Below are 23,822 nucleotides of genomic sequence, written 5' to 3'. Positions count from 1 at the left end.
TTGAGTCAGAGAAGAGCACGTGCGGTTGACATTCCGCCACTAATGTCCCTGCAGACCCACCGACCCCCAAAATCTAGAGTTCTAATGAAAAGGGCGCCCCCCCGGGCCTCCCTGATTCTCCTCCACCGTTTCCTCGGCGTTCCCTTCTTCCCCCCTGCTCTTTCGAATCTCACTTGTCTTTAGGCCAAGCCAGAGACTCTGAGTCTCGCCCTACGTCATCATCCTCCTCAGATAGTCTGCCTCCCGTACTTCCTATCACTTATTTTGGCCGCCACCCAACACCATCCCCACAGCCAGAACAATAGGTTCTTGGCAGGCGCGATACCCCTTCATTGTCCAATTTCGTCTTCTGCCGTCGCAGATACTGTCGTCAATGTCATGCGACGAAATCCTTACGGAAATCAATTGTTAAGTCCTTCCCATCAGACATGTCAGTCTCCCCCACTGCCCTGGTGCATCTTCTTGGAGGGGATGGCCAGTGGTATCGCGCTCGTGCCCTGCTGGATTCAGGCAGTGAGATCAACTTAATGACTAAAGCTTTTGCCAAGGAAAGCAAATTGACTTATAACCCCATGTCAGGCGGTGTTCGTGGCATAGGGGGCAATATCGCCACCCAAGTCGTGGGTCAGGTATCGACCAATTTAAGACAAGCCCCTCCTTTTGCCCAACTCAAAATCCCTTTCCGCGTAGTTACCAAGACTGTCCCAGATACACCATCTTCCTATTTTCCTGTCAAGGATTGGTCGCATCTAATAGACAAACCTTTAGCCGTCCCAACCTTTAATGAACCAAGGCCAGTGGATGTGGTCTTCTCAGCCTCAGTCTTTGATGCCATCGATCTCAGTAAGATAATTCGTTCCCAAAATGGTTCCCCTAACGCAAGATTGACCACTCTTGGTTGGATCATGTCTGGTCCCTTGAGAAGCTTCCCCACGAGAAGGGTTCGGTTTGACTCCTCCGTCAAGGACAGCAGGTCCAATTCTAAATTATATCGGACCTATTATAAAATTTTATTCAAGCATAAGTATGGCCAATTGACACCCCCTAAGGTATCTTTTAACCAGTCTATCCCAGAAGATGAGCCTTCGATCGGCAACACTCCTAGTAACTCTGAGTCTGAGCCAATTGTCCCTTGTGACAACCCTGAAGAGTCAGACCAGCCCAGCTTACCCAGTTTGTAGCATCCTCCCCGCAAATCCTATCCTCTTCCTCACAGGAAGCAAATCTTCAAGAACCTCCTCGTCCCATTGTAGCTAGTCAACTCCCCTCACCGAAACCACAACGTTCAATTAGAACGCGGCGTCCACTGCAAATTATAATAACTCCTCCTACTACCATACCTACTGCGGAAGACATTCTCTCTGAAGGTTCCGCTTTACCTGTCAATCTCTCTTTAGTCAATCCTGTGTCGGCAATTTTTTTTAAACCAACAGTACTTCGCCTCAGCTCTGGAAAAGCTTCACTACCTATTCCGCACCCCCCTGACATAGTCTTGTCCCGTCTCATGGAAAAAATGTTCGCCCTGGAGGAAGTATCTGAAGTCTCGCCCCTTACGCCAGAGGAGTTGAAGGCCGAAGAGTGCTTCTCTAAGTCCCACTCTTGACTCACTGATGGTCGTTTTTCAGTAGCACTACCGCTCAAAACCAGTCCTTGTTGTCTCGGCGAGTCTAGAAAGGTTGTCTAAAGCGCCTTCTTCAGACTGAGTCTCGCCATGCGAAGTCTCCACATCTCCGCCCTCCCTACGTCGAGTTCATGCGAGACTACCTAGAGTCGAAACACATGGAGCTAGCTCCTCCCCTAAAGTTGGGTCAAGTCACTTATTATATACCCCATCACGCGGTACATCGCCCAGATGACCCCCCGGAGAAGATCAGAGTTGTCTTCAATGCCTCTCAGAAGTCCTCATCAGGCGTTTCCCTCAATGAGCTCTTACTTCCTGGTCCCAAGTTGCAACTCGACATTTGGAAGGTCGTTACCCGATTCAGATCTGACAAGTGGGTGTTCACTGCTGACATTCGTCAGATGTTTCTGTAGATACAACATCCACCGGAAGATAGAGACTTATTGCGTATCCATTGGCGATTTGACACCAGCCAACCGGTTCAGGAGTACCGTTTGTGCACTGTCACCTATGGAACCACGTCAGCTCCCTACTTAGCATATGTCACGTCCTTCAGGAATTAGCTCTTACTTCTCAGGCTTCCTTCTCCCTGGCATCTGAGATACTACGTGCCCGCACCTATGTAGATGACATTTCTGGGGGAGGCCTTACTTTAGAAGCGGCATTACAATCCAGAGAACAGTTAATCAAATTATTGAGTCAGGCTCAAATTGAACTCAGAAAATGGGCATCAAATCACCCACAATTGTTAAGTGAAATACCCTCAGAGCATCTTCTCTCTGCCATGTCCTCAGTCTGTTTGGAGAACGATGAGGAGTCGCAATTGAAAATTCTGGGACTTTGTTGGATCCCTTCTCAAGATTACTTCCATTTTCTGATTCGTTCTGTTCCTAGTGTTCAAACCAAAAGACAACTAGCCAGTCTGATTGCCAAACTCTTTGACCCCTTGGGATGGCTAATTCCCATAACAGTTTTTGCCCGTGCAATATTTAGAATAGTCTGTCAAGCCTCGTTTGATTGGGATGATCCCCTGCCCTCATCAATTGCCCAGGAATGGGGTCAGTTTGCTGTTTCCTTGCCTGATCTGTCCAAAATTCGCATACCTAGATTTTTGTCCTTACCTAATCCTAAGTGTTTAGTGGGTTTCGCTGACGCGTCTGAGCGAGCCTATGCGGCAGTGGTCTACCTAGTGTCCCAGTCTGAGAACACTGTCATTAGCCTGGTCATGTCCAAAGCCAGAATGGCCCCCATGAAACCGGTCACGCTCCCTCGTCTGGAGCTCTGTGCGGCCCACCTACTTGCCCTTACGATTCACAAAATCAGTCTGCTGTTCCCTCAGATAACCACCCAAAATATCCTAGCCTTTTCTGATTCGACCATTGCCCTTGCCTGGATCACAGCAATTCCACCTCCGCATTGGAAAGTGTTCGTGGGTAATAGAGTAGCGGCTATTTCGGAAAAGGTTCCCGCCTCGCAATGGTTCCACATTTCGTCCTCACAAAACCCCGCTGACTGTGCCTCACGTGGACTGCGACCCCAAGAATTAGTGAGCCACCCGTTATGGTGGGAAGGTCCCTCTTGGCTGAAATCAAACCACGAGTCATGGCCTCTTGGGCAAGTGAGGGCCGATTTGTCTGACCCTGTCGTAGGAGCAGAAATTCGCTCCCAGGCCCTTAATGTGTCAAGTGTAATGTCCTGCCCTGAGGAATTGGAGGCTAAATTTTCCAGTCTGTATACGCTGCAGAATGTAGTGGCCTGGTACCTGCGATTTGCACACAATACTAGAAATCCAGTACATCGGATGTCAGGCCCATTTAATGTGAAGGAACGCAGTGAAGCCCTGCGAGTTCTAATTGTCCGAGCCCAGCAGCACTCGCTTACTGAGGAAATTGAAGACGCTCAGTCCCCCCGGCCTAGACTACGCTTAGTCAATACCTTAGGCTTATTTTTGCACCCTGATGGCGTGTTGCGAGTTGGAGGGAGATTAAGACTGGCCGACATTCCTGATTCGCAGAAGCACCCTGCCTTGTTGCCCTCGCACAACCCACAAGCCCACATCTCCAATCTTCATGTAGGCCCTACTGCCAACCACGCTTTTCTTCGAAACCGATACTGGATTACCAATGGAAAAAACGTGGTTCGACGGCAGTTGTCATCTTGTAATAAATGTTTTAGCATTAAACCATCACCTTTCAACCCTATCATGGGGCAACTGCCTGAAGGAAGAGCCAGTGCTTCACCACCCTTCACGACTACGGGCATTGACTACGCAGGCCCCTTCAGTGTGAAAATTGCGTCACTACGTTCCGCCAAGGTCCTCCAATGCTACCTCGCCATCTTCATCTGTTTCTCGACCAAGGCCGTTCATTTAGAATTGGTTACCGACCTCACTACTCAGGCCTTTCTGGCTGCCTTGAATCGTTTCATCGCTAGGCGCGGCGTGCCCAGCCACAAATGGTCAGACAATGGCACAAATTTCGTAGGTGCGACCAGAAAACTTATAAGAGATATCTGCCCTGCTGAATGATAGTCAGACACAGGAGGCCATATTAAGAGAGTCCGGCAGGAGAGGTGTGGAATGGCATTTCATACCACCTAGAGCGCCACACTTTGGAGGATTATGGGAGGCCGCTGTCAAGTCTACAAAGCGCTTGCTAAAGGTGACCCTGGGCCTTCAAGAACCAACCATGGAGTGTTTATTCTGCCAAGTGGAGGCCATCTTAAATTCCCGGCCACTCACAACCGTTTCAACTTCGCCAGATGATTTACAAGTGCTGACGCCAGGTCACTTTCTTATTATGCGGCCAATGACTGCCCTTCCTACCGACGGTTCATTAACTCCCCGCACAGCGCTTCGCTCCATGTGGACCATGGCACAATTTACAGTCAACCAGTTCTGGAAGAGGTGGCACAAGGAGTACCTCCTTGAGCAGCAAGCCATGCTCAAGTGGCATTCACCATCCTTCCCAGCGGCAGAGGGACAAGTGGTGGCCATTATAGACGACAACCTTCCTCCGTTGCAGTGGTCCTTAGGCCGGATCACCAAGCTGCATTATGGCCGAGATAACGTGGCCAGGGTGGCCGAGGTGAAGACGGCGTCCGGAGTTATCAGCCGCCTTGTCAGGAAGCTGTGCCCCCTCCCAAATCAGTAAGTGGGACTCTTAATGGTGAGTCTAAATGGCGAGTCCAATGCGGGGGAAGATGTTGGATCCTCGCAAGGAGGTGCGGCCCCCCTTGTGGGAAATTTAGGTTGATGCATTGGAGGGTTGGCTGCATTGGAGGTCTGGAAGGAGAAAGGAACTGTGTACGTGACCAAGCTCAGGCAGTTGTCCTTGACTTCACAAGGAAGTGAGAAGTGTCGGTCTCGTCAAGTGTAATTCTTTGTCTATATAGCGTCATTGCGCCAAGTTTGTTGTGTTTTTTACAAATTGTCAATGTGTTTTTGGTTTATCCCGCATGGTCTGCCTGGAGTTAATCTATTAATACAAGTATCAGTGGAGAATAACTCCCTTTCTGACATTATTGTCATTTATGTTGTCTTGGCATATAATTGCCCCCTCAATTGTAAAGGCCTTAATTCTGTAAGTGAAAACATTGTACGTACCTATTTGTACTCCCATGTGGAGAGATTTCCCTTGTCGCCAGGCAAGAAAATTCTAAAGTTGTTCGCATTAACATTCCCTCCGTCAGGAAGGATAAACTGTGTAGTTGTCAATTGCATGTTGTCTAGCCAATTGGTATTGTATCATCAATAAATACTTGTTATTTTCTGTAAGGCTTTGGCGAAGGTATTTTGGGTGGCTGTGGCGTCCACCACATTTTATTTCCCCTCCTTTCAATACAACATAATTCCTTTCAATACAACATAATTAGACTAAACTGCTCTCCCACATTTCGTCCTCGCCTTGGACATTTCATTTAGCCCTCTTCGAATATTCTTCATGAAACCCGGGAGCGAACCAGGGACCTTTAGATATTCAGTCTAATGCTCTACCGACTGAGCTATTTCGCCCGGGTTTCGACACCAAAAACACAACAAACTTGGCGCAATGACGCTATATAGACAAAGAATTACACTTGACGAGAACGACACTTCTTACTTCCTTGTGAAATCAATGACAACTGCCTGAGCTTGGTCACGTACGCAGTCCCATTCTCCTTCCAGACCTCCAATGCAGCCAACCCTTCACTGCATCAACCTAAATTTCCCAGAAGGGGGGCCGCACCTCCTTGCGAGGATCCAACACCTGGTGTGCCGAAATAGGTATTATCACCAACAGATAGAATGTCTTTGCTGATGGAAACCACTGAGTCACTAATACTAAATCTCCGGCCGTCATAAACTACACCATATATCATATCCAAGTCCTTGGTCTCATTTTTAATAAATTTTTTGATATATTTTGAGGACATTTCTCCAACTTCCTTCAAATATTTTGCTGAAATTTCCTTCCCTTCGGGCGTTTGTGCTTGTTCTCGTACCTCTTGAAGCGGGCTGGTTGCTTCAGCAGAAACAGTAGAAGATAACTTTAGAACTTCCGGTCGCTTTGGGGTTGAAATTTCGTCATGCCATGTTTTTGATAATCTTGACGGTGGTGTAGTAGCCGATTCCAGCCTCAGTAATTTTAGTCTCTTTGGAGGTGGAAGGGAAGTTTCACAAGTAGCTACTTCCGGTTTAGGAGATTGTTTTAATTCAAGTGGTGGCTTTTCCACCAATGCTTTCAATGGACTCAATAAAGGTTGATATTTCATTTTCAAATATTCATCGGTCTCTTCTCTGTTTCTCTTCAATAAATTACACTTTTCTTGAATCGCCTTTCTGGTTTCGATTATTTCATGCATTACAACGTCACTAGTTGACCCCTCCATGGCTCAATGAACAATGATCTTTACGAACATAGTTAAGGTATTATATAGGCTTCGAAACCTTTTCGATACCTTCCCTCATTAATCTGTCTATCTTTGTCCAACACTAGAAAACCATATCTATTTTCTTTCCAACACCAGTGGCAAATTTTTCTAAAAGTTTTGAATTCCATGTCGGAATTGATATGGTCATCGTAAATTCTTCTCAAATTTAATTCATCTTGCCGAAAGAGTATTAGGAAATTTACATTTTCTCTTACTAACTGCTTAGGAACTCTAGTATAACTTTGACTTAGATAAAATATATCAACTCCGCTATGGCGCCCCATACAAAAATAGGCTCTTACATTATCTTGCTTGTCACATGCTATATCATCGAAAATAATTATTGAATTTGGCAGGGCCTCTTTAGGTGGGGGAACTTGAGAATTGTCTTCAAATTCAAAGTACCCAATATCTTTTAAAGGTTCTAAAATTTGAGCTAGCTTCCGGTACTTGGGCTGTTGTAAAGACTTTGCAAACAAATATATATTTTCATATCTCAACCTCTTTGGATCGTATATTAAGCTCAACATCAGGTTAGTTTTGCCAGAATTGGACGGCCCACATAATAAACATCTAATGGAATCTGGGAAAAGCGGACCGTGTTTGGAGCATTTCTTGGAAGAGGCCCTGTCGTCAAGATTTTGCACGGAGAGGGTGTGATGTTGCTTTATCAAGCGCATGATGGGAATTAATAAGGAACGCTCTCTCGCTTCTGTATATATATAACTAAGCTATGTACATGGAACAGGAAATCTATCTACATTGCATTCACACACCCGCCATCTACATTCACTCATACTATTTACATTAAATAAAATAACTACAACTAAAATACCCACCACCTTTTTTATTTATTTATTAATTTATTTATTTTATTTTTTTATTTTAATAAACTATTAATTAGAAAAAAAACTTAATACTAAATAATAATAATAATAATAATAATAATAATAATAGCCATTTATTGTTTTGATTTACAAATTGACATTTTTTTTTTTTTTTTTTTTTACACAGTTCTAATACATAAACAAATCGGCTGTAAGCCGTGGCACCTTTAAAGGTTAGAGTGCTGTTAATACTCTAGTTAAATGTGTTAGATAAACAATAAAGTGAAAAAATAGAAATTATAAAGTTAAGTCCCTTTTTGCAGAATAAAATAATTTTTTCTTTCCTGTTATTATGTACATTTTTTAGCTTTGATTTAATTGAACTGATTTTTACTCCTATTTACATTCAAATCATATTTATAATTCAATTTCATGAATACATTTAAATTACTTATATATTGAATTTTTCATAAATTTTACTTATTTCACTTATTATCTCTTTACACTCTTCTATTTTATCATCACCTATTTACTTTACACTGATTTGATTTAATAACTTGAGTTAGTCCTGGTATAGCCACACTGTCGAATACACGGTTTTCAATCTTTCCCATTCTCTTCTATCTCTAGCTACTCTCATCCAGGTAACTCCCCCACAAACTTTTCTAAACTCTTCTTCCCAGGTGCGGGATGGTCTTCCTCGTTTTCTTTTCATTTCTCTGGGATACCATTCTATAATTTTTTTGGACCATCTCTCATCTTTTGTTCTTACTATGTGCCCTGCCCAGTTCCATTTTCTTTCTGTCACTATTTTACCGACATCCACCAGAAGTGATTGTTCTGTTATCCACTGTTTCTTTTTTTTATCCTTTCTAGTAATTCCTAGCATTATTCTTGCCATCGATCTCACTGTCACTCTTAGTTTTTTTATTATTTTTGCACTTAAGGTCCATGTTTCACAACCATATATAATAGTTGGCAGCACACATGTTCTGAGTAGTTTTGCCTTGTGCTCTATTTCCACCTTGGATCGAAACAGATGTTTATATTTATTAAATGCTGACCATCCTAAGCTGCATCTTCTTACCACTTCTTCCCATTCTCCTTCTTTTGTGATTTTCTGCCCCAGGTAAATAAAACTATCAGTACTCTCTATCTCTTCTTCTCCTATTTTCAGTATTTGAGTATTTTCGTCACAATTTAAATACAGAATTTTTGTTTTCTTCCCATTTATTGCTAAACCTACTTTTGTTACCTCTCTAATCAAGTCTTCTAACATAGCTTTTATTTCCAATATGCTCTTCCCTATCAATACAATATCATCCGCAAATTTCAGGACATTCAACCATTCTCCATTTATTCTTACTCCTCTCCCCTGCCATTCCATATTACTAAAGGCTTCGTCTAGTATCACATTGAAGACTTTTGCAGATGGTACGTCGCCTTGTCTTAGGCCTCTCTTTATCTCTATTTCTCGTCCAATATTTTCAATTTTAAAAAACAACTTGGCCTTTCCATAAATACATTCGAATATATTCATGTATATTTTTTCTATTCCTCGATTTTTCAGTGTTTTCAGTATAACATCTATTTTCACACGGTCAAAGGCCTTTTCGAAATCGATGAAGAGCAGGATTAGCGGGAAGTTGTAGTCTTTTGATTTCCTGATCAATTGCTGGATAACTAAAATGTTGTCATTTGTCGAATGGTTTTTTTTTAATCCAGTTTGGTTTGGTGTTATGGCTGATTCCAGGGTGTCGCCTATTCTGTTAGTGATTACAGCCATAAATATTTTGTAGACAACTGAAAGAAGATTTATTGGTCTGTAGTTTTTTATTTCTTGCCTATCCCCCTTTTTAAACAGCAGTATCAATTTTCCTTTCTTCCATATTTCTGGTATTGTTTTCGTTGCTAAGCAGGTATTAAATAGTTTACAGAGTAGTCCTACTAAAACATTTCCTCCTGCCTTTATTTCTTCGTTTGTAATTCCATCAATTCCTCCTGCTTTGCCTTCTTTCAAGTTACGTATTACATGATGAATTTCTTCCTCTAGAACAGACCAAGAATCGTGGAAGCCCTTTTCCTCTTCCCATTTATTTTCAGTATAACATTCTTGTAACGAAGTTTCTTCTATTTTATCTCCCACATCTCTACTATATAAATTTTTATAATATTCACAGATTACATCTGCTATTTCATTTATTTCTCTTCTCACTCTTCCGTTTGCGTCCTTTATTGATATCATTTTACTTGTTCCTATTTGCTGTTGTCTGATGCACTGTTTCACACTTTTTCCTGAATCTATTGTTTCTTTCAGTTCATTGAGTTTCTTTTCGTTTGACCATTCTCTCCATTTAATTCTAATGAGCTTAGATATTTCAGCAAATTCTACTTTTGCCTTCCCTGTTCTTTTTAACCTTCTTCTTCTTTCTAGTAATTTCTTTATTTCGTTCGGTATGTTCCGTCTATTGCAGATTTCTCTAGCCTCGGTTACTTCACATGTTGTTTTCTTAATTACTTCTTCTATTTCTTTTAACTGTTCTTCGACATCCTGATCTTCCCTCTTTCTATATATTTTCAAATTCTTTTTTAATATACTTTCGTAATTCTTACTGTTTAATATCTGAGTACTTTGCCGCAAATATCGTGGTTTATATTCCCATTTCTTTTTCTCTATCCCAGGTTTCAGTATCATTTTGATGGCCCTATGGTCGCTACCAGTATTTATTCCGTTGTCCACATCAACATCTTGTACAATATCCTTTTTGTCTATTATAAAAAAATCTATTTCATTCTTAGTTTGGCCATCAGGGCTAATCCAAGTCCATTTTCTTGATTCTTTTTTCTTAAAAAATGTATTCATAATAAATAGCTTATTACTTTCGGCAAATTCAACTAGACGCTTACCTCTTTCATTTCTTTCTCCATAACTAAACATTCCAGTTGCTTTTTCGCCTTCATTCTTTCCAATTTTTGCATTCATATCCCCCATTATGATGGTATACTTGCAAATATCTTCATCTAGGGCCATCTTTAAATGCTCATAATACTCTTCTAGTTCTTCTTCTGTAGAGGCTGTGGTGGGCGCGTACACTTGTATTATTTTTAATCTACTTCTTTTTCCAACTTTAGGCTCTAACTTCCAGATAATTTTTGATATTCTTTCACTGTATGATTTATAACTAATAATATTTTTCTCTTGATTTTTATTTATTAGGAAACCTGTACCTCCCACCACTCCTTTCCCGTTATGGTAGAATGTTATATTATTGTTAATATTTACACATTGCTCTCCATCTCTTCTCACTTCCGATAATCCCATTAAATCCCACTCTACGTTTTGCATTTCTTCTAGTAATTGTTCGAGTTTAATATTTTCTTTTAGTGTTCTGCAATTGTATGTGTAAATAGTAATGTCGTTACAACTTTTTTTTTCCTTGAACTTATATTCTCTGGGATTGTTGTTTAATTGTTTACAATCGTCTAATTGCTATGCTTCCATTTTTGTGTGTTCAAGTCTATTCCCCGCATCACCCTGTTTCAATGTGAGTGTTTTTTCCTTCTCCTTCAAACATTTTGCCTCCTCGTCCCAATAATACTGTTTATTGTCAACAAATAGGGTATCATTTCTTATAAAAATTTTTTTACTATTATCTTTTTGGAGCATTTCCTGTCTACAGCGGAAGAGCATTCTTCGTTTGCGTCTTATTGTAAATGTATAATCTTTATTAATGTAGACTTGGGTTCCCTTTAGTTTTTTGCTATTCCCTAAAATTTTCTCGACTGTTTGATTATTACAAAATGTAACCCTGTGTAGATACGTTTCTTTATTTGGGATTTTTATTTTTATTACTCTTTCTATTTCATCAGGTAGTATTTCAATGCCCAAATTATCGTAACAGAATTGAGATATAAGCTTTCTTCCTGTCTCATTTGAATCGTTTAATCCTATAAATACCAAGTTATTTTTTCGATGAATGTGTTCCAAATATTCAATTCTTTGCTCTAAATTTTTGTTTTTCTCTTGTAGTTTATCAACACATAACTTCAGGGATTTATTTTCTTCTAGTAATCTTTCAATATAGGATTTTAAATTATTTACGTCCTCTTTACTGGCAAGTTTTTTAAATTGTGAGTCAAGCTTTGAGTCTAGTAGATCGCCGACTTGTTGTAATAAGGTTTTTGTCGACATTGTTTTATGTTGTATTTATTTTTGTTTGTATTGCACTTCTTTATTATTATTTTTTTTTTTTTGGTAATAATTTAGCAATTTATGGATAAATTATTTTGAAATATGCTAGGCATTAAGTAAATTAAACTCTTCCAATTAGTTATAATTTTTTGTATCAGTTAAATTTTATATAGTTTTGGAAGTAAAATATATTTCCATTGTATTATTATTTTATATCCCTCTTTATTGTTATTTCTATAACTGTACAAGGTTCTCTACATAAACTCAATTGTTCCAACAACAAAGGGTTCAATAAATATGTGACTGATGTCAACATAAACAAATCATAAGTTTTGTTGTAAGGTATTCTGTGGCGTATGTAGTCCGAATATTTGTAGAATATTTGCAACTATAGATAACAAAGGCAGTAGCATCCCCACTCCACAATACGTCATATCACATACCTGAATATGCAATCCAATTATAAATTTTAATTAATTAATTTTGAACGAACTGTTCAGTAAAATTCGTTGAAATTTTTCACTGATTTCAGAGCCACTATAAACATGATCTATACAAATTTTCAGCACTTTATCACACTTTTAACCATCCGAATATTTCAATTTTCTACGCACACGATGTGCACTGTTCTACAGTCTAACCAGCTAAATACTAACAATATATGGAAAAAATAATTACAAAAATAATAGTATATGGAAAAAATATTTACAAAAATACGTTTAAAAAAATTATAAATAAAGATTGACTAGAACAAAAAAAGAAAAAAAGACCTACTCTAAACAAGGTAACCATGTACATAGTATATGAAATATATATATTTACAAAAAATCCACAACGTTACACAGGCTAGTGCGCTATGGTAAAGTGGCCATGGGCGAGAGTGTGAATGCGATCGACTAGATGGCGTTTGTCGTCGTGGGGCGAAAAGGATACTTTTCTCTGTTCGACGGAAAAGAGTTTATGTTCTTTAGAAATTATTGTTCTAAACTATAAAATCATCAAAGGTGATTTTTTTTTATCTACGGCTGCCTTCTTTATCCCTTTCGCCCGCTTCTTCTCTAGGCCGCGGTTGCGTACTGCGTACATCTTTGCGCGGAGGCCCACGAATTCAGATTCAGGCTCTCCACTGGCTTCATCCTTGAACTCCCCCAACACCTTCTTATTTCTGTTGTTTTTACATGGATGTCAGTCTGGGTAGTCACTGGTGTCAAATTCGTCCATCATTGTAGTTATGTCCTCGTAAAAGTCTCGTCTTTACTAAGTACATGAGGCTGTCAGTGTCTGTATATAACAATTTTAGTTTGTCAGGTCCGTATTTGGTCAGCATTGTACTGTAGTGAAAGTCGTACATCCGGACTTTGGACAGATCAAGAATGGCCATCCCAACATAGATTGGTTTGTTCATCGTGATCTGTTCAAAGTCCAGATGTACAGCAGTCAGCGTCTCTGAGTAGATCGTCCTGTCTTTAAAAGTAGGTTTCGCTATTAGTTTCCGTATTCTATGTTCGTCGGTTACCAGTTCTATTTTTGTTTGTTTTCGTACGTCCTCCATGAATTTGCCAAATACTGCGTTGTTCATTAGCTTGTAGAAGTCTTTGTCAAAGTCGTTGGTCGCCTGTTGTCTCATTTGGGTGTTGAGGTCGATGTAGGGACGAAGCCAACAGGACTGCCTGAATCGCAGCGCTCTATGTACGCGCACCAACCTAAGACCTAAACCCATAGCATGCCTCAAGTTGACGAAGTGAACAACGTATTTCTCCCTGTTGGTCAATGGAGCCAACAATTTCTTATTAACCTGTCCCGGAGGCACCCTATTCTCCGGGAGAAGGGGGAAATCGTTGTGCAGTTCGTGCAACTCGGCCGGATACTCAACATAGGCTTCGACAATATACCCGAAGTATCTTCCTGCATATTGCCCCAGTCTAGAGTATCCGGATCAGATACCCATTCGAAAGCCCCATAAGGAAGCGGATTTGACATTGCCCACCCGTACAAATTATTTCCATCTAGGTAGGCAATGTAGCTAGATTCCTTATGGGGATCTCGATCTGGGTACAGATAAGCATTATCAGCTTAACATTACGAAGACTGCACTGGCAAATGCCACCCCTAATGCCCCGCTCAACCATCAGGAGCTGGTCATAATCAGTGAGTAGATCTAACTATACCCCTGAACACTTCAGCATGGCATCCCAAGCCAGTCCTGGGGCCGTGAAATACCAGGCAGGGTCCAGCGAATATGCTCTTATGCAAACATCTCTGAAATTTTCAAAGATGTCACATGAGAGCATTACGTCTACCTTAAGGTAGAGTTCGCTGTACCCCCCTAGGGTTCTAATTTCAAAGGCCTCCCAAACTGACTGGGCATGCTGATAGACTTCGTCCGAGATGTGGCATTTATTAAGGGTGCTATAGAATACCTCCTTAGGGGGTAGAACCGTCTCCCTAAGTTTCTCGAACGAATCTGTGTAGTCATAGGGGTACACACCTTTTCCTACGACCAGATCCATCTTGTCTGCGGGGAAGAATTTGCCCGTATCTACAAATTTATTGTTGGGCAAATTCTTGGACAACCTATCTAAGCTAGAAGACATGAAACGGAATGTGTCCACAAATCTGACGGTTAGAGCGCCCACTTGCTTGCTAAATGAAATGTATTTCTCTTCGCTTTTGGGGATGACGTCAATGCGACTTGAGTCATACCCCAACTGGTGAACAATAAAGTGGGCGTCATAGTCGCTCAGATTGTGGAGGAAGACGGGAAGGAAACGAGGAGTGCGGTAGAGGATATTGCAGGAAATGTGAGCAGGACCACGATACATACCAGTGATGTGATCGTGATCCGCCACTTTAGGATCGGATCTATTGAAGGGAAGATTGCCGAGGTGACATTTTGGGGACCGTTTAAAGTCTTCCAGCTGAGATGGTGTCAGGGGTAGTGTTGGATCCTCGCAAGGAGGTGCGGCCCCCCTTGTGGGAAATTTAGGTTGATGCAGTGGAGAGTTGGCTGCATTGGAGGTCTGGAAGGAGAAAGGGACTGCGTACGTGACCAAGCTCAGGCAGTTGTCCTTGACTTCACAAGGAAGTGAGAAGTGTCGTTCTGGTCAAGTGTAATTCTTTGTCTATATAGCGTCATTGCGCCAAGTTTGTTTTGTTTTTTACAAATTGTCAATGTGTTTTTGGTTTAACCAGCGTAGTCTGCCTGGAGTTAATATATTAATACAAGTATCAGTGGAGAATAACTCCCTTTCTGACATTATTGTCATTTATCTTGTCTTGGCATATAATTGCCCCCTCAATTGTAAAGGCCTTAATTCTGTAAGTGAAAAACATTGTACGTACCTATTTGTACTCCCATGTGGAAAGATTTCCCTTGTCGCCAGGCAAGAAAATTGTAAAGTTGTTCGCATTAACATTCCCTCCGTCAGGAAGGATATACTGTGCAGTTGTCAATTGCATGTTGTCTAGCCAATTGGTATTGTATTATCAATAAATACTTGTTATTTTTTGTAAGGCTTTGGCGAAGGTATTTTGGGTGGCTGTGGCGTCCACCACATTTTATTTCCCCTCTTTTCAATACAACATAATTAGACTAAACTGCTCTCCCACATTTCGTCCTCAGGAATCCACCCAGAATACCTCAGCATCGCCTTTACTTGTCTGGCCTGTCGCCAGTTATGCTAAGGAGCGAAAAGTCGCCTTGTCGCCTTAGCACTTGCCTGTGCGTTTTGTTGTCGTATGTACACTATTTTTAATTTCCCTGTTGTCATTTTACAGACTGAAACAGCCTCTGAGTTGCTGGTTACTACTATTATTCGAAAGTATACATATATATATATATCTGATTTAGCCAGGCTCAGATGTAAGATTGTTGTGTTAATACAGTTAACCTATTCCTTAAAAGTTCTTTTATCTGTAAATAGAGATAGTTTGTTTTGTTTTGTATTGGTTGTAATTATAATACTAGTTCAAGTGTGTATTTACACACACATACATTCGTATAATTGACCCAGTCCGCTTTAGATGTAAATGTGTTTAGCTGATACATTCAATTCAATTTGTTTTTAAATTACTGTTAATTTTAAATAGAGATAGTTTGTTTTGTTTTGTATGTGTTTAGCTGATACATTCAATTCAATTTGTTTTTAAATTACTGTTAATTTTAAATAGAGATAGTTTGTTTTGTTTTGTATTGGTTGTAATTATATTAGTTCAAGTGTATGCTCACACACACACACACATATATATATTTGTATAATTGACCCAGTCAGCTTTAGATGTAAATGTGTTTAGTTGACACATTCAATTCAATTTGTTTTTAAATTAATTTTATCTTTGAATAGAAATAGTTTTTGCGTTGGTTGTAATCATACATGATTTTAAGGTATTCGTATTGCCTGTAGTCAGGCCATTGATTAATTTTATTGTTTACATCTACCTTATTGTAACCTGTGGCCCGTTTTTGTCGTGCACCTCCCCCTTGATTAAAATGGAAGAACAAATTCAAGCTACCCCTCCACTGTCGCCAGTCTCTCCCAGTCCCCCCGAATTGGAAGAAACGCCTCGAGTTCAGTCACAGTCAGATCACAGTTCTGAAATACATGCAGTCAGATGCAGACATTTGATAGCTAGATTAGATAGTTGGTCGCGAAGGGTCCGTGACCTTTCCCCTAGTTCCCCCCATGCCTTGGAGCTCAGTCGTCAGTACTCTTTCATGTTCTCCTTGCTGTCCCAGACTGTGGACAGGGAAGCATGGGAGTGGCTGCGCGCCCTGCCCACAGAAGTCAGTGGTCCCCTCGCTTTATCCCTGTCTGAAAGCCATGAGCTAGCTGAATCGGCGCAGTTAGCCATTATAATGCCCTTATTGGCCACAGCTCCCCCCGGCCACTCTGACTCGAGGTGTCAAGGTTCTCCTGTCACAGTGACGGACGAGTCTATTATCGAATTAGCCCGACGGCAACTTCGAGAATTGGTCATTCCCAATATAACCCCTTTTAATGGAGATGTCCTGCAATACAAAAGTTTCAAATCGACCTTCACGTCTGAGGTCCACAAGTTATCCCTGTCTGCCGCCAAGCGGCTTGACGCCCTCAGATCCTCCTTGAGGGGCCCCCCTTTATCCATCATACAGAACGCTCAGTTCTCCGAGGAAGGCTATGCCTACGCGTGGGAAATACTCGATTCCAGATATGAGGGTAAGCTGCGCATCGCCAGTGCCATCATGGAGACATTCCTGCAGTTCCCTGGTGAGGACCCTAGCATTGACAACTGTATAGCATGGCTGTCACGCCGACAGATCATGTTAGATCAATACGAGATTCCCCATCCCCTGGATTTCCTACTTTGTCATGTCACATCCCCTACCCTTCAAGAGGAATTTAGGAAGAAATATTTAGGATCCTTTGATTCACTTCCAACCAGCTCTCAGGTCCTGGATTTTCTAAAGGACCAGGAAGACAGGTTCTCGCCAAAATTAACCTTTGGTCAATCCTTCTCCAACCCTGTTGTACAGCCCACTCCTAGACACAGTTCTCCTTCTCCTTCCCCTTTACCTCAACTTCGTCCTGCTTCTCCCGTTCAGGGGATCCAGGTGGAGGCGCTCTCTTCTCCCAAACAGTTAAAAAGGTACACACCCAAATCGGTACGTTTCGTTCCCCGCCCCCCAAGGAGGCCTTATCATCCTCATCATTACCTCCAGTTCACCCGCCGACTCCTTCCACCTCTCGTGCCCCAGTTTCCTCAACCTCTACGTCTCTCCAATCCAGTGGTGTGCGGGAATTCGCACCGTATGTCGAAGTGTGATGACTACTTGAACATGTCAGTTACTGACAGGTGGAGCTTAGTGGTGAACAAAAATTTGTGCGTCAATTGTCTTTCCGCCAACCACTCCGTGGCTCGATGTCCTTGCCAGGTCGGATGCGCAAAATGCCACGGGGAACACCACACTTCTCTACACCCCCTCCACCCTCCACGTGTGTGAGTCAGAGAAGAGCTCGTGCGGTTGTCATTCCGCCACTAATGTCCCTGCAGACCCATCGGCCCCCAAAATCTAGAGTTCTAATAAAAAGGGCGCCCTCCCCGGGCCTCCCTGATTCTCCTCCCCCGTTTCCTCGGTGTTCCCTTCTTCTCCCCAGCTCTTTCGAATCTCACTTGTCTTTAGGCCAAGCTAGGGACTCTGAGTCTCGCCCTACGTCATCATCCTCCTCAGATAGTCTGCCCCCCGTACTTCCTATCACTTGTTTTGGCCGCCACCCAGCACCATCCCCACAGCCAGAACAATAGGTTCTCGGCAGGCGCGATACCCCTTCATTGTCCAATTTCGTCTTCTGCCGTCGCAGATACTGTCGTCTATGTCATGCGACGAAATCCTTACGGAAATCAATTGTTAAGTCCTTCCCATCAGACATGTCAGTCTCCCCCACTGCCCTGGTGCATCTTCTTGGAGGGGATGGCCAGTGGTATCGCGCTCGTGCCCTGCTGGATCCAGGCAGTGAGATCAACTTAATGACTAAAGCTTTTGCCAAGGATAGCAAATTGACTTATAACCCCATGTCAGGCGGTGTTCGTGGCATAGGGGGCAATATTGCCACCCAAGTCGTGGGTCAGGTTTCGACCAATTTAAGACAAGCCCCTCCTTTTGCCCAACTCAAAATCCCTTTCCGCGTAGTTACCAAGACTGTCCCAGATGCACCATCCTCCTATTTTCCTGTCAAGGATTGGTCGCATCTAATAGACAAACCTTTAGCCGACCCAACCTTTAATGAACCAAGGCCAGTGGATGTGGTCTTCTCAGCCTCAGTCTTTGATGCCATCGATCTCAGTAAGATAATTCGTTCCCAAAATGGTTCCCCTAATGCAAGATTGACCACTCTTGGTTGGATCATGTCTGGTCCCTTGAGAAGCTTCCCCACGAGAAGGGTTCGGTTTGACTTTTCCGTCAAGGACCGCAGGTCCAATTCTAAATTATATCGGACCTATTATAAAATTTTATTCAAGCATAAGTATGGCCAAGTGACACCCCCTAAGGTATCTTTTAATCAGTCTATCCCAGAAGATGAGCCTTCGATCGGCAACACTCCTAGTAACTCTGAGTCTGAGCCAATTGTCCCTTGTGACAACCCTGAAGAGTCTGACCAGCCCAGCTTACCCAGTTTGTCAGCATCCTCCCCGCAAGTCCTATCCTCTTCCTCACAGGAAGCAAATCTTCAAGAACCTCCTCGTCCGATTGTAGCTATTCTACTCCCCTCACCGAAACCACAACGTTTAATTAGAACGCGGCGTCCACTGCAAATTATAATAACTCCTCCTACTACCATACCTACTGCGGAAGACATTCCCTCTGAAGGTTCTGCTCTACCTGTCAATCTCTCTTTAGTCAATCCTGTGTCGGCAATTTCTTTTAAACCAACACTACTTCGCCTCAGCTCTGGAAAAGCTTCACCACCTATTCCGCACCCCCTGACTTAGTCTTGTCCCGTCTCATGGAAAAAACGATTTTTTTATATTTTTCAGATGTATTATCTTTGTCAGGAGGAGAGTTAGGGCGTAACCTTTTGGGAGGAACCCTGTTAGTAGTATGAAGTGGAGGAAAAACTGATTTATGATTAAACGTTGGCACCTGATTAACTAAAGCTCCTCTAAAACTATTGCTATTTAGTTTTTCTCTAGCTTCAGTGAAAGACAGATTTTCTTCGGTCATTAACGACCTAATTGATTTTTGTTTGCTGAATTCAGGACATTTACTTTTTGATAGAGCTGAGTGTTCGCCATTGCAATGTACACATTTTACAGGAGTGTCGGCACTGCAGTCTTTACTAAGATGTTGTTGCCCGCACTTACTACATCTTACTGAGCTGTTACATTTCTCACTTTTATGTCCATAGCGAAGACATTTAAAACATTGGTTAATTTTTTGAATATAAGGCTCTACCGGGCATCTGACATAGTGCAAAGTGACGTAATCAGGCAAGGTCTGGCCTCTAAAAGTGAGGAAAACAGTCTGAGTAGGAACAAATTTAGTTTGGCCCGCTTCAACAACTTTTCGAGAAAAACATCTCGCTTTAATCACCATGACAGGTTCATAAGACGACGACTGAACATCCTTAGCTATATCTTCATCCGACAATTCATGGAAAACTCGCCGAATAATACCTTGTCTTTGTAATATGAAAGTAGGGGCATAAGTTACCAATTTTTTTTTTTTTAATAGCTGTGAACCTATTAAACAATTAGCACTTTCTCTATTTATTAATTCTACTTTTATCCTATTTCGCCCTATTTTTTTAACACTGCTGATAAATTTTTTAATTTCTGGATGACTGTTATATATCAGTTTGCCCAGGGCCATGGGATGGAGCCGGCCTATACCGTTCCCATTTCCGGTACCCTCAATGAAAACCACATACGGACCTTTATCAATGGTTTCATATTGAAACTGAGGATATACTTTTTCCTTGATTTCATCTGTAACATCTGATTTTCCTATTACTTCCATGTTTATATCTGTCATAATATGTCACCTGAGTGAGTAAATTCCATAACTTCAGTGCTCATATTTTCTTCCTGTGTACTACATTGTCCTAAATCATTCTTATCAGGTGGAACATTTCTCATATCCCCTTGGGAATCCCCCATAATGGTCCAATAATCAAAACCCACTTAAATAAAATTAAACTCGTTAAATGAACAAAAAATGATGCACAAAATATGTACAGAAAAATTGAGAAAATTAAGAAAAACTGATGCACAAAATATGTACAAAAAAAAAGAAAAAATTCAATTAGAAAATAGAAAATAATAAAAAATAAATGTACTCCCTGTAGTTATATAGAAATATATACAAAAATGTAGTTGCAATAGACACGAACTTTGTACACTACTTCACTGTACGAGAGCTCACACACAACTGACTAATCTATCAAAATCTTTAATATACGTGTAATGACTTCGGCCATTCTCTAAAGTCAGGAGAAGGAGATCGCGATGCTCCTCCTTCTCCTGCTTTACCACTTTTAGAGGGTTCACGTTTCCTTTCTCTCCAAGGGTGAAAACATTTATCGTGATGTACTTTTCAAATTTTTTCACCTCATGGAGAGGAGTGGAGAAGGAAATGCAGTCAAAATTGTACCTGTGATCAAGATTAGCATATTTACTAACACGTTGTGGATCCTTTGTGATGAAGCGAGAAAGAATCGCGTACTGAAAACACCGGTCATCCGTATTTTGAACATTAATAACAGCCTTCTTGTTGGCAATGTGAGGAGGAAGGGGAATGAAGCTGGAGCCACCGAGAGGGGTAAATTTATTTACTTTTAAGAGGACTCCGTCGAACTCTTTTAGGCACCAGCCGCTCCCCTTTAGTGTAGACTCCTCCATCTCTACTATAATCTTCTTGAAGCTCTCAATAAGAGAATCGTCTATGGAGGAGTCTTCATAAATGACTTTGTTCTTAGTCTTGAAGGCGCGATCACAAGTTTCACCTTTGATGTTTTCAAAGTTTGCCTCCAAGACCAAGTTATATTTCAGGGGAGAATCGCTGTCTGCCATTACTTCCTGAAGCAGACGTCGTAATGTTTCTATCTGACCTGTTAGAAATTCCATTGCGTCGACTGCCCCGGAACTTGGAAGGAAAAAAGTTCGAAGAGTCCTCCCAAAGGCTGACTCCACTTCATACAAATGGCCTTGAGCTGCCTCAATACGGGATCGTTTTGCCATGACTGGTGTTTCAGTACCGCAGCGTCGCAAATGAGCAAGCATCGTTTTCGAGAAGAATACCTTTCTCTACAATTAGGACATTGGCGAGATTGCTCATTTGCGGCGCAAGCACGTTCATGACGTTCCTTAAAGTCCCCCCGTAAAAATATTTTTGCACAATACTGACACTCCATTATTATTAAAATAGTGAGAGACACAAAATAATAAATACAAATATATATATATATTTATAAAGCGCGAATATTTAAAAATTATTAATAAAAATGAATAAACAATATAAACTATACTAAGATTAAATTACTAAAGAAATATATACAAGAAGTAAAATTAACTATATAAAATGAAATTAAAAATTGAAAACTTAGAAAAATGAAATACAAAAAAGTGAACTAATAAAAAATATGAATATATATATATATTTGTAAAAAATTAATAAAAAATAGTACTTACAATACAAAGAAAGCAGGATGTTGGAAAAGTTGTTGACACTAAGAACACTAAACACTGTAAGACCGCAGCAGAATTCGGAGCGACTTTTATAACATCAGAATAATCGATTATTAGTAAAAACACGAAATGCTATTGGCTAACAATAAGTGACGCCATGCCTAAGGGTGGGAGACATCAGTTAGTTACTGGCCAATTCAAACAGGGCAAGCTCAATATGTAAGTTGAGCAATATTAAGCCATATACAAATTATGTGATAAATAAAGAAAAGTAAATTAAAACTTATTTATATTTTATTAAAAAGTTCAAAGTTCAATTTACTTTTAACTTCGTAATAACAAAAAAATAATTAAAGCTAAAGAGGCAGCTGACTACATGTTCGGACTTGTTGGAGCATGTTCAGATAATCACACATATTGAGACTACACCGATATGTTCATACAGGTTTGTATAGTTGGTAAACGGAAATAATAAGGTATATGCTAATTAGTTACGGTTGTAACAAGTTGTGTCATAATGTTTTAATTTTTTTCTATAACTATTCAAAAATATAAAAAAAATGCAGCACATATGTATTTGGATGCAATTGCCTTCTGTATTAAGGTCTCACACAATTTACAGGAGTTTGCGCATGCGCAGATGATTAAGTTAGCAGTGTAAAACATATTATTTAAATAGCAGTGGTTTTATATATATATTACTTGAATTAAGAAATAAATCGATATTAATCAATACATATAGTCATTGTGATAATCGATAGGAATAATCGATATTGCAACTGCCTTCTGTATTACCATCTAACACAATTGACTGTAGTTTACGCATGCGCAGTTGATTAAGTTAGCAGTGTAAATTATTTTCTTATTTAAGACATCTGGTACAATTGACTAAGGTTTACGCATGCGCAGTTGATTAAGTTGGCAGTGTAAAACATATTGCTATTTAAACAGCAGTGGCTATATATATTATTCTATTAAGAAATATATCGATATTAATCAATACATATAATCGATAAGAATAATCGATATTGCCACTGCCTGCTGTATTAAGGTATCATACAATTTACTAGTATATGCGCATGCGCAAATGATTATGTTAGCAGTGTAAATTATTTTTCTTATTTAAAAAAAACAGCTGTTGGCATATATATAAATTAACAGGCATGATAAAAGCTGTGGAAGGGAAAGGGGAGGGGCTTGCTACAGAGACCTGTCCGGAGAGGTAATCATTTGGAAAAAAAGATGCAATTCTATTGGCTAGTTAGAGTGTGACGTAATTGTGGTGGGGGGGTTAATGCTAGTAATAGCTAGTATCGCAGTCCAAGTCTTAGTTCGGGTTTAGTTTTCAGTGAGTGTAGGTCGCGTCATCAGCTGTAGAAGCAGTCCAGGTGGAGGGGGTAAGTAAATAATTTTTCTATTAACTAAAGTGAGGTTATCCATTTTTATTTAAGTTGAATATTTTTGTGATAGTGGGGGTAATTTAAATTTTTAAAAAAATTCTTAGTGAGGGGGTTAGATTTTTTAAAAAATAATTCCAAGTTGAAACATAAGAGAACATTCAAAACTAGAGTAAGCGGGACTACCACTGTGGCCGACTGGTGCAGATGACGTGTCTACCAGCACGATGGTTGTAGGATCGAATCCCAGGTAAGTAAAAATAATTAAAATAAAAAAATTCACCCTCCTGTCTATCAATGGCTGGTACGAGGTCCGCCATCTTGTGGTCTACAGCTGGTATGAGGTCCGCCATCTTGTGGTCATCAGCTGGTACAAGATCCGCCATCTTGTGTACCACAGCTGTTGGAAGAGACGCCATCTTGTAGAAGGAGCTTAGGAGGCCAACGAATACGACGACCTAGAGATAATGGCAGTGGAGGGGGTAAAGGTAGGTGTCATGTGATAGGAGTAGGGCTTGGGGGGTAAAGGGATGTCGTCGAATACGCTGATTGGTCGATTAAGAAGGTTGTGGGTAGGAGTGGGGGTAAAGGTGGTGTCATCGAATTCGCTGATTGGTCGATTAAGAAGGGTGGGGTGGGGAAGGGGCGTGGCTTAAAGCCCTCGTTGATTTCGATGATTGGTTAAAAAGGTGTGGTGGGGGTAGAGGGCGTGG

The 23,822-nt window shown here is 40.8% G+C and overlaps 2 protein-coding genes and 1 non-coding gene across 3 annotated transcripts; 1 reads left to right on the top strand and 2 right to left on the bottom strand.

The window, feature by feature from the left end:
* The first annotated feature begins 2,405 nt into the window (after positions 1 to 2,405).
* On the top strand, positions 2,406 to 4,148 carry LOC141455118 (uncharacterized). Its single transcript, XM_074129978.1, has one exon. It carries the CDS (start codon positions 2,406 to 2,408, stop codon positions 4,146 to 4,148), a length of 1,743 nt encoding a protein of 580 aa, XP_073986079.1.
* Positions 4,149 to 5,560: 1,412 nt separating this feature from the next.
* TRNAF-GAA (transfer RNA phenylalanine (anticodon GAA)) lies at positions 5,561 to 5,633 on the bottom strand. Its single transcript has one exon. It is a non-coding gene; the product is annotated as a tRNA-Phe (tRNA).
* Positions 5,634 to 7,921: 2,288 nt separating this feature from the next.
* LOC141455117 (uncharacterized) lies at positions 7,922 to 10,705 on the bottom strand. Its single transcript, XM_074129977.1, has one exon. It carries the CDS (start codon positions 10,703 to 10,705, stop codon positions 7,922 to 7,924), a length of 2,784 nt encoding a protein of 927 aa, XP_073986078.1.
* Between the last annotated feature and the right edge of the window lie 13,117 nt (positions 10,706 to 23,822).

The sequence above is a fragment of the Rhodnius prolixus genome, unplaced genomic scaffold (assembly GCF_049639745.1).
Source record: "Rhodnius prolixus isolate KJV_2025 unplaced genomic scaffold, Rpr scaffold_27, whole genome shotgun sequence".
Lineage (NCBI taxonomy): Eukaryota > Metazoa > Arthropoda > Insecta > Hemiptera > Reduviidae > Rhodnius > Rhodnius prolixus.
This window is presented reverse-complemented; position numbering and strand designations above follow the sequence as displayed.